The sequence below is a fragment of the Sciurus vulgaris genome, assembly GCF_902686455.1.
Source record: "Sciurus vulgaris genome assembly, chromosome: 5".
Classification (NCBI taxonomy): Eukaryota; Metazoa; Chordata; class Mammalia; order Rodentia; family Sciuridae; genus Sciurus; species Sciurus vulgaris.
Window position 1 is genome coordinate 50,888,484 of NC_136465.1, and position 13,976 is coordinate 50,902,459.

Consider the following 13,976-nt stretch of genomic DNA (forward strand, 5'->3'; position numbering starts at 1 on the left):
TAAGCTTAAGATGTTGTCCACTGGTAGGATGATACTTTGTCTTTTCATAAACATTCCTCTTTCAACAAAAATTTGAAACATGCAGTTCTTGGGTTCTCTGATACAATGGCGACTTATCCAGCATTTGAAGCAACAAGATTCAGTTTCACAGGAGTGTATTCTGCATAGGTGACTAAAAGTCATTCCTTTATATCCTTTATAAAAGTCTGAGCTTTTACTTTACGTTGAGTGGAAGAATTTCTCAAATATTTACATATATCTCTCCTGTCTCAAATTATATGCTACATAATTAAAATAATCTCATATTTGCTATTAAGGACCATAAATCTGATCTTCAATAACTGAACATGCAGGTTCTGGAGATACACAAGGTTGTCAGCCCAAAGACTGAATCACCAGGCTGCACTGTCAGTTCTTGGGATTTCTCTATCACTGACAACTATCTGAATTTGCTAAGTGTTGCAGCCACCTTCTAGACTACAGTGTGCTAAAACACACACACACACACACACACAAAATCAAGTTGTCTAGAAGTTTAATTATTCCAAATGGTCGTTCTTTCTTTAGAGTATTATTGTGTACATTTTCCTTTATATTTGGTTTTGGAATTGTGTTCAGCATTTGACCTCCAGATAGAAGTGCTGTTAGACTAAACCTACAAGTTCAGCTGCCCCAAACACTGTTCACATGTTTAATCTTTTTATAATAACAGACAAAAGAGAATCCAGAATTAAAACTCTACTTTGAAACATTTTAATAAACAATATTTTAAAATGTTTGTGAATCTGAAAATAGCACCTATGTGGTTTTGTCATCCATAATCTCTAATCTTCTGCAGATCTTTTCTTTGATGAGGCTTCCAGTGACATTTCAGAAAGTCTATAATACCAAATTCCGTGACCTCCCTGCAGCTGATAAGGTGGATTATTCCTATTTCTAACACTGTATCCAATTCTAAACAGATTTTTTTTGTTTGGGAGTGGTGGGGGAGACTGGGGATTGAATCCAGAGGTGCTTTATCACTGAGTCACATCTCAGCCTGTTTTTTTATTTTTTAATTTTGAGACAGGGTCTCACTAATTTGCTTATGGCCTTGCTAAATTGCTGAGGCTGGCTTTGAATCTGGGATACTCCTGTCTCAGCCTCCCAAGCTGCTGAGATTACAGGTGTGCTCCACAATACCTGACAATTCTCTTAAATTGTATGGTTTTGTTAGAAGCCCTTCAAATTTGCTGCCTTTCCTCTTTTTATAAGGATTCTCACTCAAATAACTGCACCATTATTATTATTAATTATTTTTGCAGATGCTATTCAAATACATCTCTATTTTCATAACTTTTCTTTCTAGATTTTAAACAATGTAGCACCACTTCAGATGCAATTAGCTTCCTCATCTGTCTTCTTGCTTCTTTTTCTAACATTATGGGAGGCTGTACTGAGTAGTGACTTGTACAGATCCAACAACTGAAATTCTGAAGATCTTCACCCTTCTGTTTACAACCTTTGCAAATCTATTTCTTCCACCGAATCAAAGAATCTACTAATTCTTTCCTTTATCTATCTCTTCCCTGCCTAATCAAATCTTGCCCACATCATGTAACTTATCAAAATCCTCTTTTCTAAAACTCAGCAGTGAAGCCTATCTTTTTGCCTGAAATTGTAACCATTAGTTGTATGTTAACTAAATATTATTAAAAACAATCTGAAAACTCGAGAATGGTTTAATAAAAAACTATCAATACATCATATTCTACCATTGTATATATTCTGGACTCTAGAAAGACATAATTTGATTCATGATGTAGCCAAATTATAAAAACCTCAGACATTACTTTCATTCACTTGTTAAAACTAACTCAAGGAGATGCTTCTCCAACCTTTTCAGCAAAATGCCCCTGCACAGGAAATAGGAATGTATATACTCCAGGAATCTTAACTTGTAACCCAAGGCACCACAACAGAATTCCTTAATATGTGTTTTACCTTTAAAATTAACACAAAGGGCTAAGGGCTGTAGCTAAGTGATAGAGCCCATGCTCAGCATGCAGGAGGCCCTGGGTTCAATCTCCAGCACCCAAAGATATTAAATAAATGAAATTAATACAAATACTATAGTAGCCTCCATAAATACATTTGTGTTCTTGTAGAAAGGACATTTAACATCTTCAGCAACAAGTAAAACAAATGCTCCCGAAAGGGATACTTGGTCTATCCTATGGTTCTGCATACCCCTGTAGCCACCACCAGAATATGAAACATGTAAGTTTACTGTCCAGCTCTTGAAGGAGCTACTACAGGCACTGTTGACATCAAACCCAACACTTTTACTGGAATAATTTCAAATTACAATCCCACAAGGTTGCCCCAAAATGTCTTTGCATTCCCCTGCTGATTCCCCAAATACCTCACACTTTTACTTAAATTATCTTGATACCTTTTATAAGTACCTGCACATCGCTTACTTTCTAATAGCTCAATGCTTCTGGCATTTTGAATACTCTGCCCCTGGTTCCTCTTCATATTTCTCCTAACTCGCTTAGAAATATTTCTTTTATATTCCAGTGGGCAGGGCTCATCGCTCAAGGGGCTACACTCTATACTTCGTGAACGTTAAAACAAAGGCGAGAAGCGTCATAACCAGGGGTCCCGAGAGCCTCTACAGACTGCCGGGGCACCGCTTTGGTGTCCCAAGAAGCTCGAGAGTAGAACGCCAGCGCCGCCGCTGCTGCAAACAATCCTAATTACAGTGTCGCCAGCACCCCGTCATTAGCTTCCACCGGGCCGGTTTCCACTCGAAGAACAGCCAACACCTTAGCAGGGCAAGTTTCTCTCGGACCCTGGGCGGCGCCTGTCACCATCCGGTTCGCGCCCCGTGACCCCGGCCGGGCCGCGGTGCAGTCGCGGCCCGTACCAGCGTCCTCAGCTCCGCCCGCCCCAGGCCCCGGATGTGACGGCACCGCCGCCCTCGGCGCTCGACCCCCGGGAAAAGCGTGAGGGTACCCCGGAAAGGCGGCCCTAAGAGGGGGGTCTTCCATCGGCCCGCCGTCACCACATACCCAAGTGAGAAGACTCTCGCACAGCTCCACCCGCTCCACAGATTCCACGTTGAACATCTTCCTCTGCTGGGGCTTGGCAGCGCCTCCCCACCTAGCCAGAAACCGCCGCCGCTTGGCCTGGGGTTGGTCCGGAGGGTCCGGGCAGCCGACCGGGCCTCTGGCCCACCTCCTTCGTGCGCCCTGGCCGCGTACACTCGCCGGCACTGGCAATGGGTCCCGCACCGTCACCCTCGTGCCCCTCCTTCTCCTTTCACTCGGGACTGCGCGCCGCCGCGAGCCCACGGCCACGCCCGCCACCCCGCGTCCCCGCCCCCGGCCGCCTACACCGCCTCCAGCTCCGCAGCCGGCGAGCGCCGCGGCGGCGAGCCACTGCGCACAATCGAATTGCACTCCGCCCGCGCGCCCCGACGCCGGCCGCAGCGTGCCCGACGCGCACGCGCCCGGGCTTGCGGCGCGGGTCTTCCTTGCCGCGCCGCCGGCTCGCGCCCTCACGGAAGCTCAGATGTGCGCGTGCGCCTGCGCCCGCACTTCAAATTAAAAAAGGGACAGCTTGTGGTTGCCCTGGAGGGTGGCGGGGCACTCCCCGGAAATAATCTTTAATCTCTATCACCAGGAATTGGCGAGGTAGTCCCTCTGCGGTGGAGAGGTACGCGCCCCACTCCTCGGCCGCGAGTGCGTCGCCGGCCACGCCCCCGAACCCAGGCCCGCGGATGCGCGGGGTAGCCTCTGGGCTGCGCGCGGAAGTCTCTGCCTGCGGGCCAGGGAAACAGGGCCGGGTCCCGAGCCGCCCGGCGACAGTGACCGGCTAGGTGGAGGGCGTCTGGGTGGTTTTAAGTGGGTTTGGCCTGCGCTGAGGAGAGCCAGTCTTCTCTATTGGAGCCTCGACTCCCCGAAAACTTTACTTGAAGTAGGAGAGGGTGGACGCTAGTTCCCCAGTCCTTAAGGACTGCATCAGTGCTGAGGCCCTGTTTCTTCTGCTGTTGAGAGTAGGCTACCCTTAGAGAAGAGGTGGACCACTGTCGCGTTCTCGCCGTTTTAGACGCACCAGCCTCTTTAGGCTCACCGATACATTTTAGAGCGATTTAGTATGTGCAGAAACTTGCATACGACATACATGTTTAAGGCCTAATGAATGAAACACTCAGATTGCCGGCTCCCCAGGAGTCCTTTCGCTCATACCCTGTGTGTTCTTAGCGTAATTCCTTCCCAGTAATTTTTCCACCTATGTATGCGTGCGATATAGTTTTCCTTTGCCTGATTTTGAACTTAAATGAATAGAACCATATTCTGTTATTTTGTGACCTTCAATTAATATTAAATTTGTTATATAAGGTAATTTTCATCACTGTCTGGTATTCCATTGTGTGATTTTAGCAGTGTATCCATTCTACTGTTGATGTGCATTTTGTTGTGGTTTGAGGCTGCTCAGAACAATTGTTATAAACATACCTGGATTCCATGCAAAGGTGCTGGGGTTTCTAAGACAACCAACCTTGAAGTCCTGGAAGAATGGCGGATTCATAGTGTGGGCATAACTACTTAATGCAAAACTTTTATTTCTAGTGGTGCAAAATTAACTTCCTAGGCACATTTTTATTTGAGGTTCCTGTAGTCCACACCCCACCCCGTTCCCATTAATGAAGCGTAGCTCAGTGGTAGAGCCCTTGCTTAGCATGTGTAGGCAGTGAGTTCAATCCCCAGTACTGCAAGCGGGGTAGATATTCTCAGCACTGAGAAGTGCCAAACTGGTATTGAGTTTTTAATAATGGCTCACAGATTACAAGCTAACTACTCACACATGGTGATTTATCATTATTTTGTGAATGTAAGAAGATACTACTTGCCACTTGAAGTATTTTTTGTTTTTGTTTTTGTTTTTTGTTTTGCTTTTGTTTTTTTTGTTTGGGTACCAGGGATTGAACTCAGATGTGCTTAACCACTGAGCCACATCCCCAGCCCCTTCTTATTTTTTATTTTCAGACAGCTCTTGCTAAGTTTCTTAGGGCCTCACTCAGTTGCTGAGGCTGGCTTTGAACTTGCTACCTCCTGCCTCACCCTCTCCAGCCTTTGGAATAACAATCCTGCTCCCACACTCAGCTCCACCTGAAGTCTTTTCAGGGTCTTTCTTACAAACGTTCTTCCTTACACAAAGGGGGAAAATTATCTGTTTAGAAATTAAAATGTGAATCTCTTTTGCTTTTGGTTCCTCTTTTGATGCCTCTGAAGCTTTGTCAAACCAGAGTTCCTTCATTCCATTCTATGTTGTTCCTGTAGATTACCAGTCACTGTAAGTGACTATGCCCTTTAGACAAGTAATAACACAGTAAATATACATTGTGCTGACTCTATGCACTGGTCCTGTTCCTTGCCAGAGGGACTGTGATATTGTAGTAAGCACCTTTACTCCCAATGTTCAGGTTTTCAAGGCTTTGACACAGTTGATCTAAAGCCTTCCTTTTCAGGCTTGACTGCTTACCCACATTGCTTTACTGTATGATGTTGCAGTGTTCTTGAGATTTTATTTAAGCTCCACTTAAGACTTAATGGAAGTTTTATTAAAAGCTTTTTCAATGAGTAATTGCAGAAGCCATGAGGCCATCAAATTTCTATATGAACATTAGTAAAAAGACCCTGAGTTTCTCCTTTGCTCCAAGAAGTCCTAGAATTTCCCATTTTCCCTTATAATTGTGGTGGTTTGGGTTGGTTTTTGGTTTTGGTTTTTATTTTCCTCTCCTTTCCCTGAAGCTCAGAGAAAAGACCCAAGAGTTTGGAAACCTATAGGGTCCCTATAAACCTATAGGGAGAAAGTGTAATACCCTAGATCTGTACTGCAAGAGGGGAAAAACATGAAGAACATGAAAGAACAAGGTAGGTAAATTATCCAACAAACCTAGATTCTACATTAACAGAACTCAGTGACAGCATGGTAGAAGAAATGTCAGAAAAGAGTTCAGAATATATATAATTAAAATGATTCGTGAAGCAAAAAATGAGGTAAGACAGCAAATCAGGTAATGAATGATCACTCCAATAAGCAGCTGAAAGAGCAACTGCAGGAAGCAAAAGATCATTTCAACAAAGAGACAGAGATTCTAAAAAAAAAAAAAAAAAAAAAATTAATGGAAAGCATCACCAATAGACTAGATCACTTGGAATACAGAACCTCAGACAATGAAGACAAAATATTTAATCTTGAAAATAAAGTTGCCCAAACAGAGAAGATGGTAAGAACCATGAAAGGAACCACCAAGAACTATGGGACATCATGAAAAGATCAAATTTAAGAATTATCAGGATTGAGGAAGGCACAGAGAAGAAACCAAAGGAATGAACAACCTGTTCAATGAAACAATATCAGAAAATTTCCCAAACCTGAAGAATGAAATGGAAAATCAAAAACAAGAGCTTACAGAACACCAAATGCACAAAATTACAACAGATTCACACCAAGGCACATTATATGAAAATGCCTAACATACAAAATAAAAAGATAAGGATTTCGAAGGCTGCGAGAGAAAAGCATCAGATTACATGGGGGGAAACCAATATGGATATCAGCAGATTTCTCAACCCAGACCCTAAAAGCTAGAAGGGCCTGGAACAACATATTTCAAGCTCTGAAAGAACATGGTTGCCAACCAAGAATCCTATACCCAGCAAACCTAACCTTCAGATTTGAAGACGAAATAAAATTCTTCCATAATAAACAAGTTAAAAGAATTTACAAATAGAAAGCCTGTGCTACAGAATATTCTCAGCAAAATTTCCATGAGGAGGAAATGAAAGACAACAATGGAGGTCAGTGAAGGGAGGAACTACCTTAGAGGTAAAACCAATCAAAGGAGAAATCAAGATAAAAACCAAACATAAGCCCAAATGACTGGGAATACAAATTATATCTCAATAATAACCCTGAATGTTAAGGCCTAAACTCATCAATCAAAAGACTAGACTGGCAGAATGCATTAAAAGAAAGACCCAACAATATGCTACCTTCAAGAGACTCATCTCATAGAAAGGACGTCCACAGACTAAAGGTGAAAGGATGGGAAAAAACCTACCATGCACACGGACTCAGTAAAAAAGTGGGGGTTTCCATCCTTATTTCAGATAAAGTGAACTTCAAGCAAGTCAAAAGGGATAAAGAAGGACATTTCATACTGCTTAAGGGAACCATAAATCAGGAAGACATAACGATAGTAAATATTTATGCTCCAAACAATGGTGCATCCCTGTACATCAAACAAATCCTTCTCAATTTCAAGAATCACATAGACCACAACACAATAATTCTGGGTGACTTTAACGCACTGCTGTCACCACTAGATAGATCTTCCAAACAAAATCCAACCAAAGAAACCATAGAACTCAATAACACAATCAATAACTTAGACTTAACAGACATATATAGAATATACATCCATCAAAAAGCAAATACACTTTCTTCTCAGCAGCACGGCTCCTTCTCTAAAATAAACCATATGTTACCACAAGAAGCCCTTAGTAAATGCAAAAAAAATAGATACTACCTTGTGTTCTATCAGATCATAATGGAATGAAACTAGAAATTAATGATGAAATAAACAGAAATTACTCCAACACCTAGAGACTAAACAATATGCTACTGAAAGAAGCATGGATACCAGAAAACATCAGGGAGGAGAAAAAAAAATTCTTAGAGATAAATGAGAATAATGATATAACATATCAAAATCTCTGGGACAGTATGAAAGCAGTACTAAGAGGAAGATTCATTGCATGGAGTGCATTTAAGAAAAAAATAAAAACAACTAAATGACCTAACTTTACAGCTCAAAGCCCTAAAGAAGATCAGAACAACACCAAAAGTAGACCGGAAATAATTAAAATCAGAGCTAAAAATAAATGAAATTGAAACAAAAGAAACAATTCAAAAATTTACAAAACAAAAAGTTGGTTCTTTGAAAAAGTAAACAAAATAGACAATCCCTTAAATACAAAGAGAAAGAGAGAGAAAACTCAAATTACTAAAATTCATGATGAAAAGGAAATATGACAGACACCACTGAAATACCTAACATAAGAAGAAGTTACTTTGAAAATCTATTCTCCAACAAAATAGAAAATATCAAAGACATTGACAAATTTCTAGAGACATATGATCCTCCCAAACTGAACCAGGAGGACATACACAATTTAAACAGATCAATTTCAAGCAATGAAATAGAAGAAGCCATCAATAGCCTACCAACTAAAAAAGTCTAGGACCAGATGGATTCTCAGCCAAGTTCTACAAGAACTTCAAAGAACTCATTCCAATACTTCTCAAAGTATTCCAGGAAATAGAAGAGGAGGGAACCCTTCCAAACTCATTCTATGAAGCTAGTATCACCCTCATACCCAAACCAGACAAAGATACATCAAGGGAAGACAATTTTAGACTAATATCCTTGATGAAATAGATGCAAAAATCCTTAACAAAATCCTGGCAAACCATATCCAAAACATATTAAGAAGATTGCTCACAACGATCAAGTGGGGTTCATCCCAAGGATGCAAGGTTGGTTCAACATCCGGAAATCAATAAATGTAATTCATCACATCAATAGACTTAAGGTTAAGAATCACATGATTATTTCAATTGATGCAGAGAAAGCATTCGACAAAATACACATCCTTTCATGCTCAAAACACTAGAAAAAATAGGGTTAGTAGGAACATACCTCAACATTGTAAAGGCTATTTATGCAAGCCCACAGCCAGTATCTTTCTTAATAGAGAAAAACTGAAAGCATTCCCTTTAAATACTGGAACAAGACAGAAATGCCCTCTTTCACCACTTCTATTCAACATCATCCTTCAAATACTAGCCAGAGTAATTAGATAGACCAAAGAAATTAAAGGAATACAAATAGGAAAAGAAGAACTCAAGCTGTCATTATTTGCTGATGACATGATTCTATATTTACAAGAACCAAAAAATTCCACCAGAAGACTTCTAGACCTCATAAATGAATTCAGCAAAATAGCAGGATATAAACAACACATATAAACCTAAAGCATTTTTATTCATAAGCGATGAAATATCTGAAAGGGAAATGAGGAAAACAACTCCACTCACAATAGCCTCAAAAAAATAAAATACTTGGGAATCAATCTAACCAAAGAGGTAAAAGATCTCCACAATAAAAACTACAGAACATTAAAGAAAGAAATTGAAGAAGACCTTAGAAGATGGAAAGATCTCCCATGTTCTTGGAGAGGCAGAATATTATCAAAATGATCATACTTCCAAAAGCGCTATACAGATTTAACACAATTCCAATTAAATCCCAATGACATTTCTATAGAAATAGAGAAAGCAATCATGAAATGAATCTGGAAGAAGAAAGACCCAGAATAGCCAAAGCAATCCTGGGCAGGAAGAGTTATGCAGGAGGTATCACAATACCAGACCTTTAACTCTACTATAGAGCAATAGTAACAAATGATATTGGCACCAAACTAGATAGGTAGACCAATGGTACACAGAGACACACCCACATAAGTACAGTTATCTCATACTAGACAAAGATACCAAAAACTTACAATGGAGAAAAGATAGCCTCTTCAACAAATGGTGCTGGTAAAACTGGAAATCCATATGCAGTAAAATGAAATTAAACCCTTATTTCTCACCCTGCATAAAACTCAACTCAAAATGGATTCTAGATCCTTGATCTAGGAATTAGTCCTAAGACCCTTCACTAAACAGAAGAAAAAGCAGGCCCGAATCTCCATCATGTTGGCTTAGAACCAGACTTCCTTAACAAGACCTCCATAGTGCAAGAAATAACAGCAAGAATCAATAAATGGGATAGATTCAAACTAAAAAGCTTTTTCTCAGCAAAGGAAACAATCAATAATGTGAAAAGAGAGCCTACAGAGTAGAAGAAAATCTTTTCCACATACACTTCAGACATAGCACTAATCTCCAAAGTTTATGAAGAACCTAAAGTTCTTTATACCAAAAATACAAAGAACCCAATCAATATATGGGCTCAGGAACTGTGCAGACACTTCACAGAAGATGATATACAGGTGATCAAGAAATATATGAAAAAGGGCTCATCACTCTAGTAATTAGAGAAATGCAAATTAAAACCATCCCAAGATTTCATCTAACTCCAATTAGAATGGCTATTATCAAGAACACAAGCAATAATAAGTGTTGGCGTGGATGTGGGGAAAAGGCACACTCATACATTGCTGATTGAGTTGCAAATTGGTGCAACCACTCTGGGTAGCAGCATGGAGATTCCTCAGAAAACTTGGAATGGACCCACCATTTGACCCAGCTATCCCACTCCTCGGTTTATACCCAAAGGACTTAAAATCAGCATACTACAGTGATGCAGCCACATCAATGTTCATAGCAGCTCAATTCACAATAGCTAGATTGTGGAACCAACCAAGATGCCCTTCAATCGATGAATGGATAAAGAAACTGGTACATATACACAATGGAATATTACTCAGCCATAAAGAATAAAATTATAGCATTTGCTGGTAAATGGATGGAGTTGGAAAATCATGCTAAGTGAAATAGGACAAGTCCAAAAAACCAAAGGCTGAATGTTTTCTCTGATAAGTGGATGACGATATAGATCAAGGGGGGGTGGCAGGTGGTGGGAATAATGAGGAACTCTGGATGGTGTAAAGGAAAATGGGGTGGGAGGGGGTGGGAGATGGAAAGATAACAGAATGAAACAGACAGTATTACCCTATGTATATGTATGTTTACATGAACGGTGTGAATCTACATTGTGTACAACGATAGAAAAAAAAGTTGTACCCCATTTGTGTACAATGAGTCAAAATGCAGTCTGTAAAACTAAAAACAAATTAATAAAAAATAAATAAATTTCACATACAGAAATTACCTTAGCGGTGAGCCAAAATAAGTAATAAGCACATAAGGGATAGACTCCAAGTACAGACAGCTTAGAGTAAGTACTATGAAAACAAAGTATCCATTTGAGACATTTCACCATTGTCCAACACTTAATCTTTATCTTATTTGGTTTTATCCGTTTTTTTCCATCCTTTTGAGCTTTGAAAACAAAAATTGATGGCGCTTAGGGGCACATCTTGCTCATTTTGACCTTACTCTTTCAACTGGCATGTGGTTCTGGTATAACAAAAATATATTTTGAGTTGGGCACGATGGCACAGACTTGTTAATCCCAGACACTCAGGAGGCTGAGACAGGAGGATCAGAAGTTTGAGGCCAGCCTCAACAACTCAGCAAGACCCTGTCTCAAATAAAAAAATAGAATTAGGGATGTAGCTTAGTGGTAAAGCGCTCCTGGGTTCAATCCCTAGCACCCTTTCCCCTAAATATATAATCTTTATCCTTTTTCCTAGCCTGATCTTCTAAAATCCTTGGAACTTCCTAAGTGCCAGGAGTTTCTTATAATTCATCAGAACCTTTTAATCACATCAGAGTTTATGTAATAAGGCAATTCACAATAGCATCAGAACTGGGGTTGGTCCCAGAGGAAACAGTCACATGATTATAGAGGTTGGGACTTTCAGTCCTGACCTTTGGAAGGAGATTGAGGTCGATTACATCACCAATGATTTCAAACATGCCAGGTGTAATAAAACTAAATAAAAACTGTAAACAACAGAGTTCTGGTAGTGTCTGGGTTGGTAACACACTGATATACAGGGAGGATGCACCCAGAGAGTTATGGAAGCTCTGCAGTACACTTGCTTGCCTATGTGTCATTCTTGGGTTATGCCCTTCCTAATAAGATTGCAATTGTTAAGTATAGTGCTTTCCTGAGTTGAGTTACTATAATAAATTATCAAACTTTGGGGAGGAGGGCATGGGACCAACTGAATTTGTAGTTGGCCAGGATAAAGTACAGGTGCACTGAGAACTCTATTCCTAGTTGCCATCTGAAGTGGTGGTTGTCTTGTGGCTCTGAGGTCTTAACTTTCACATGTGAGGTCTGCATTAACTCAGAATTGGAGGACGACATTAATTTGTCAAGTCTGTCCTACTTCAGGTAATATTAGAATTAAACTAAACTATAGGATACCCAATTGGCATCCCTAAAATTGTTGATGGAAAACAAGAATAGTTAATCCTTGAAGGTTCACTAAAAGAAAATAAATTCACTAAAAGAAGATAAAGGTGCTTCCTTTTAATCATGTCAAATTGTATACTCCATATTCACTTCTTCAGCAAACATTTTCTTAACATCTACAAAACAGGATAAGGGGATATGAAGTACAAGGGCAGTGCCAACATTTAACATGGTGATGGGGCTGGGGTTGTGGCTCAGTGGTAGAGCACTTGGCCTTGCACGTGTAAGACACTGGGTTCGATATTCAGCACCACATAGAAATAAAATAAAAATATTCTGTCCATGTACAACTAAAAAAATATTTTAAAAAAGAAAAAGGTGGTCAGGGTAGTTACACTGAGAAGTGGACAAATGTCAGTGAAGACCACGGGAAAGGCCATGCAAAAGCCCCAAAGTAGAAGATGCCCAATGGGCCTGAGAATGAACAATGCAGCCTCTATGGGAAAGAATGCTAGTGAATGAGGTCAGAGTGGTAATAAGTACCCTGTATCACTTAGGATTTTAAATACGATCATAAGTTTTTGTGCTCTTACTCTGAGTGAAATGGGACACCAATGTAAGGTTCTAAGCAGCAAATATAACTTACTAAAAACAACAACAATCACTATAGCATCCTGGAAGCCAAATCTAAAAAGTGTTACAAGATGATAAAAAGTATGATGAGTGTTATCAAATGATGCTGAAAGAGCTGGGGATATAGCTCAGTGGGAGAGAACTTGCCAAGCATGAGTTCAATCCACAGTACTGCAAAAACAAACAGTGCTGACAGTTTAAGATAAGGACTGAGATTAGACCACTACAATTAGCAGTATGTAGATAATTGGAAGCCATAACAACTGCAGTTTTAATACAGTGGTAGGAAAAGAGGGAAAGAATTCAGACAGTTGGGTACACACTATTTTTAAAGGAGTTTTGCTACAAATGGGAGAAGAAATGGAATAATGTCTGCCAGAAGAACAGGAAAAATATTTTTAAAGATAAAAGAAATCAAGAGTTTGCTTGCATGGTAATGGATATGATCCAGTGACGAGAGAAAATTGATAAGGTTGGGAAAGGGGGGGAGAATGGGTAAAGTGATGATCTTGGGTAGGTGAGAGAGAGTGGGGTCCAATATACAAAATGCAGGTCCTACCTTTAACAGAGAATCCACTGCTCAACATTATAGATCATGTGTGGTAACAAGCAGCAAGGCAAAAATCAAAGAGATGCTGGTAAGTGGGTAAATGTAGTCATCTTTCCTATGGAAATTTTCTTTGTTTCAACTTTCTCAGAAGTAGAATCCTATCTTGTAAGATCAGATGAGGATGATGATGATGAGAGATAAGACTAAAGATTTGAAGTAACCGTAAAGCAGCCACATAGAAGAGCAGGAGAGTGGAAGAACTAGAAAAATAGAGTACAACTGTGGGTAACACTTAAGATTTCATGGTAAGAAACAGATCCATCAGTATGTTTGTGTTGTTCCCCATGCCCCCACCCCACAGTCAGGTTCAGTAGCACTGGTGAACAGTAGAAGAGGCAAAACATAAGAACCAGAACTGTGGTTTTGTAAAATAAATACAAATAAATGGGAGGGACAAAGAAGCTGAAATGTACAAGGGCATGATCATGACTGACCAAGGAGTCTCAGCTGAATGAATGAGAAAGAGAGAGAGAAAGAGAGCACCAACATGCACACACCCCATGGAGATGAAGGACAGTGTTCCTTCTGGTAGGAAACAATGTAATGATTGGAATCTTGGTTCCAGAGCAAATAAAATGGAAGGGCAAGAAGTAGTGCTAAGAGAACAGCAGATAGTAAAAC

The 13,976-nt window shown here is 40.2% G+C and overlaps 1 protein-coding gene across 3 annotated transcripts in view; it reads right to left on the minus strand.

The window, feature by feature from the left end:
• HOOK3 (hook microtubule tethering protein 3) overlaps nt 1–13,976 on the minus strand; it is a 162,601-nt gene that overhangs the window by 126,027 nt on the left and 22,598 nt on the right. Inside the window, exon 1 of one of the 3 annotated variants that reach the window (XM_079140617.1) lies at nt 3,057–3,343. The exons of the other annotated variants lie outside the window; for them this stretch is intronic. Coding sequence (XP_078996743.1) covers nt 3,057–3,113 — 57 coding nt within the window. The 5' untranslated portion in view covers nt 3,114–3,343. Of the gene's footprint in view, nt 1–3,056; nt 3,344–13,976 lie in introns of those variants that run through there. 3 annotated transcript variants of the gene reach the window in all.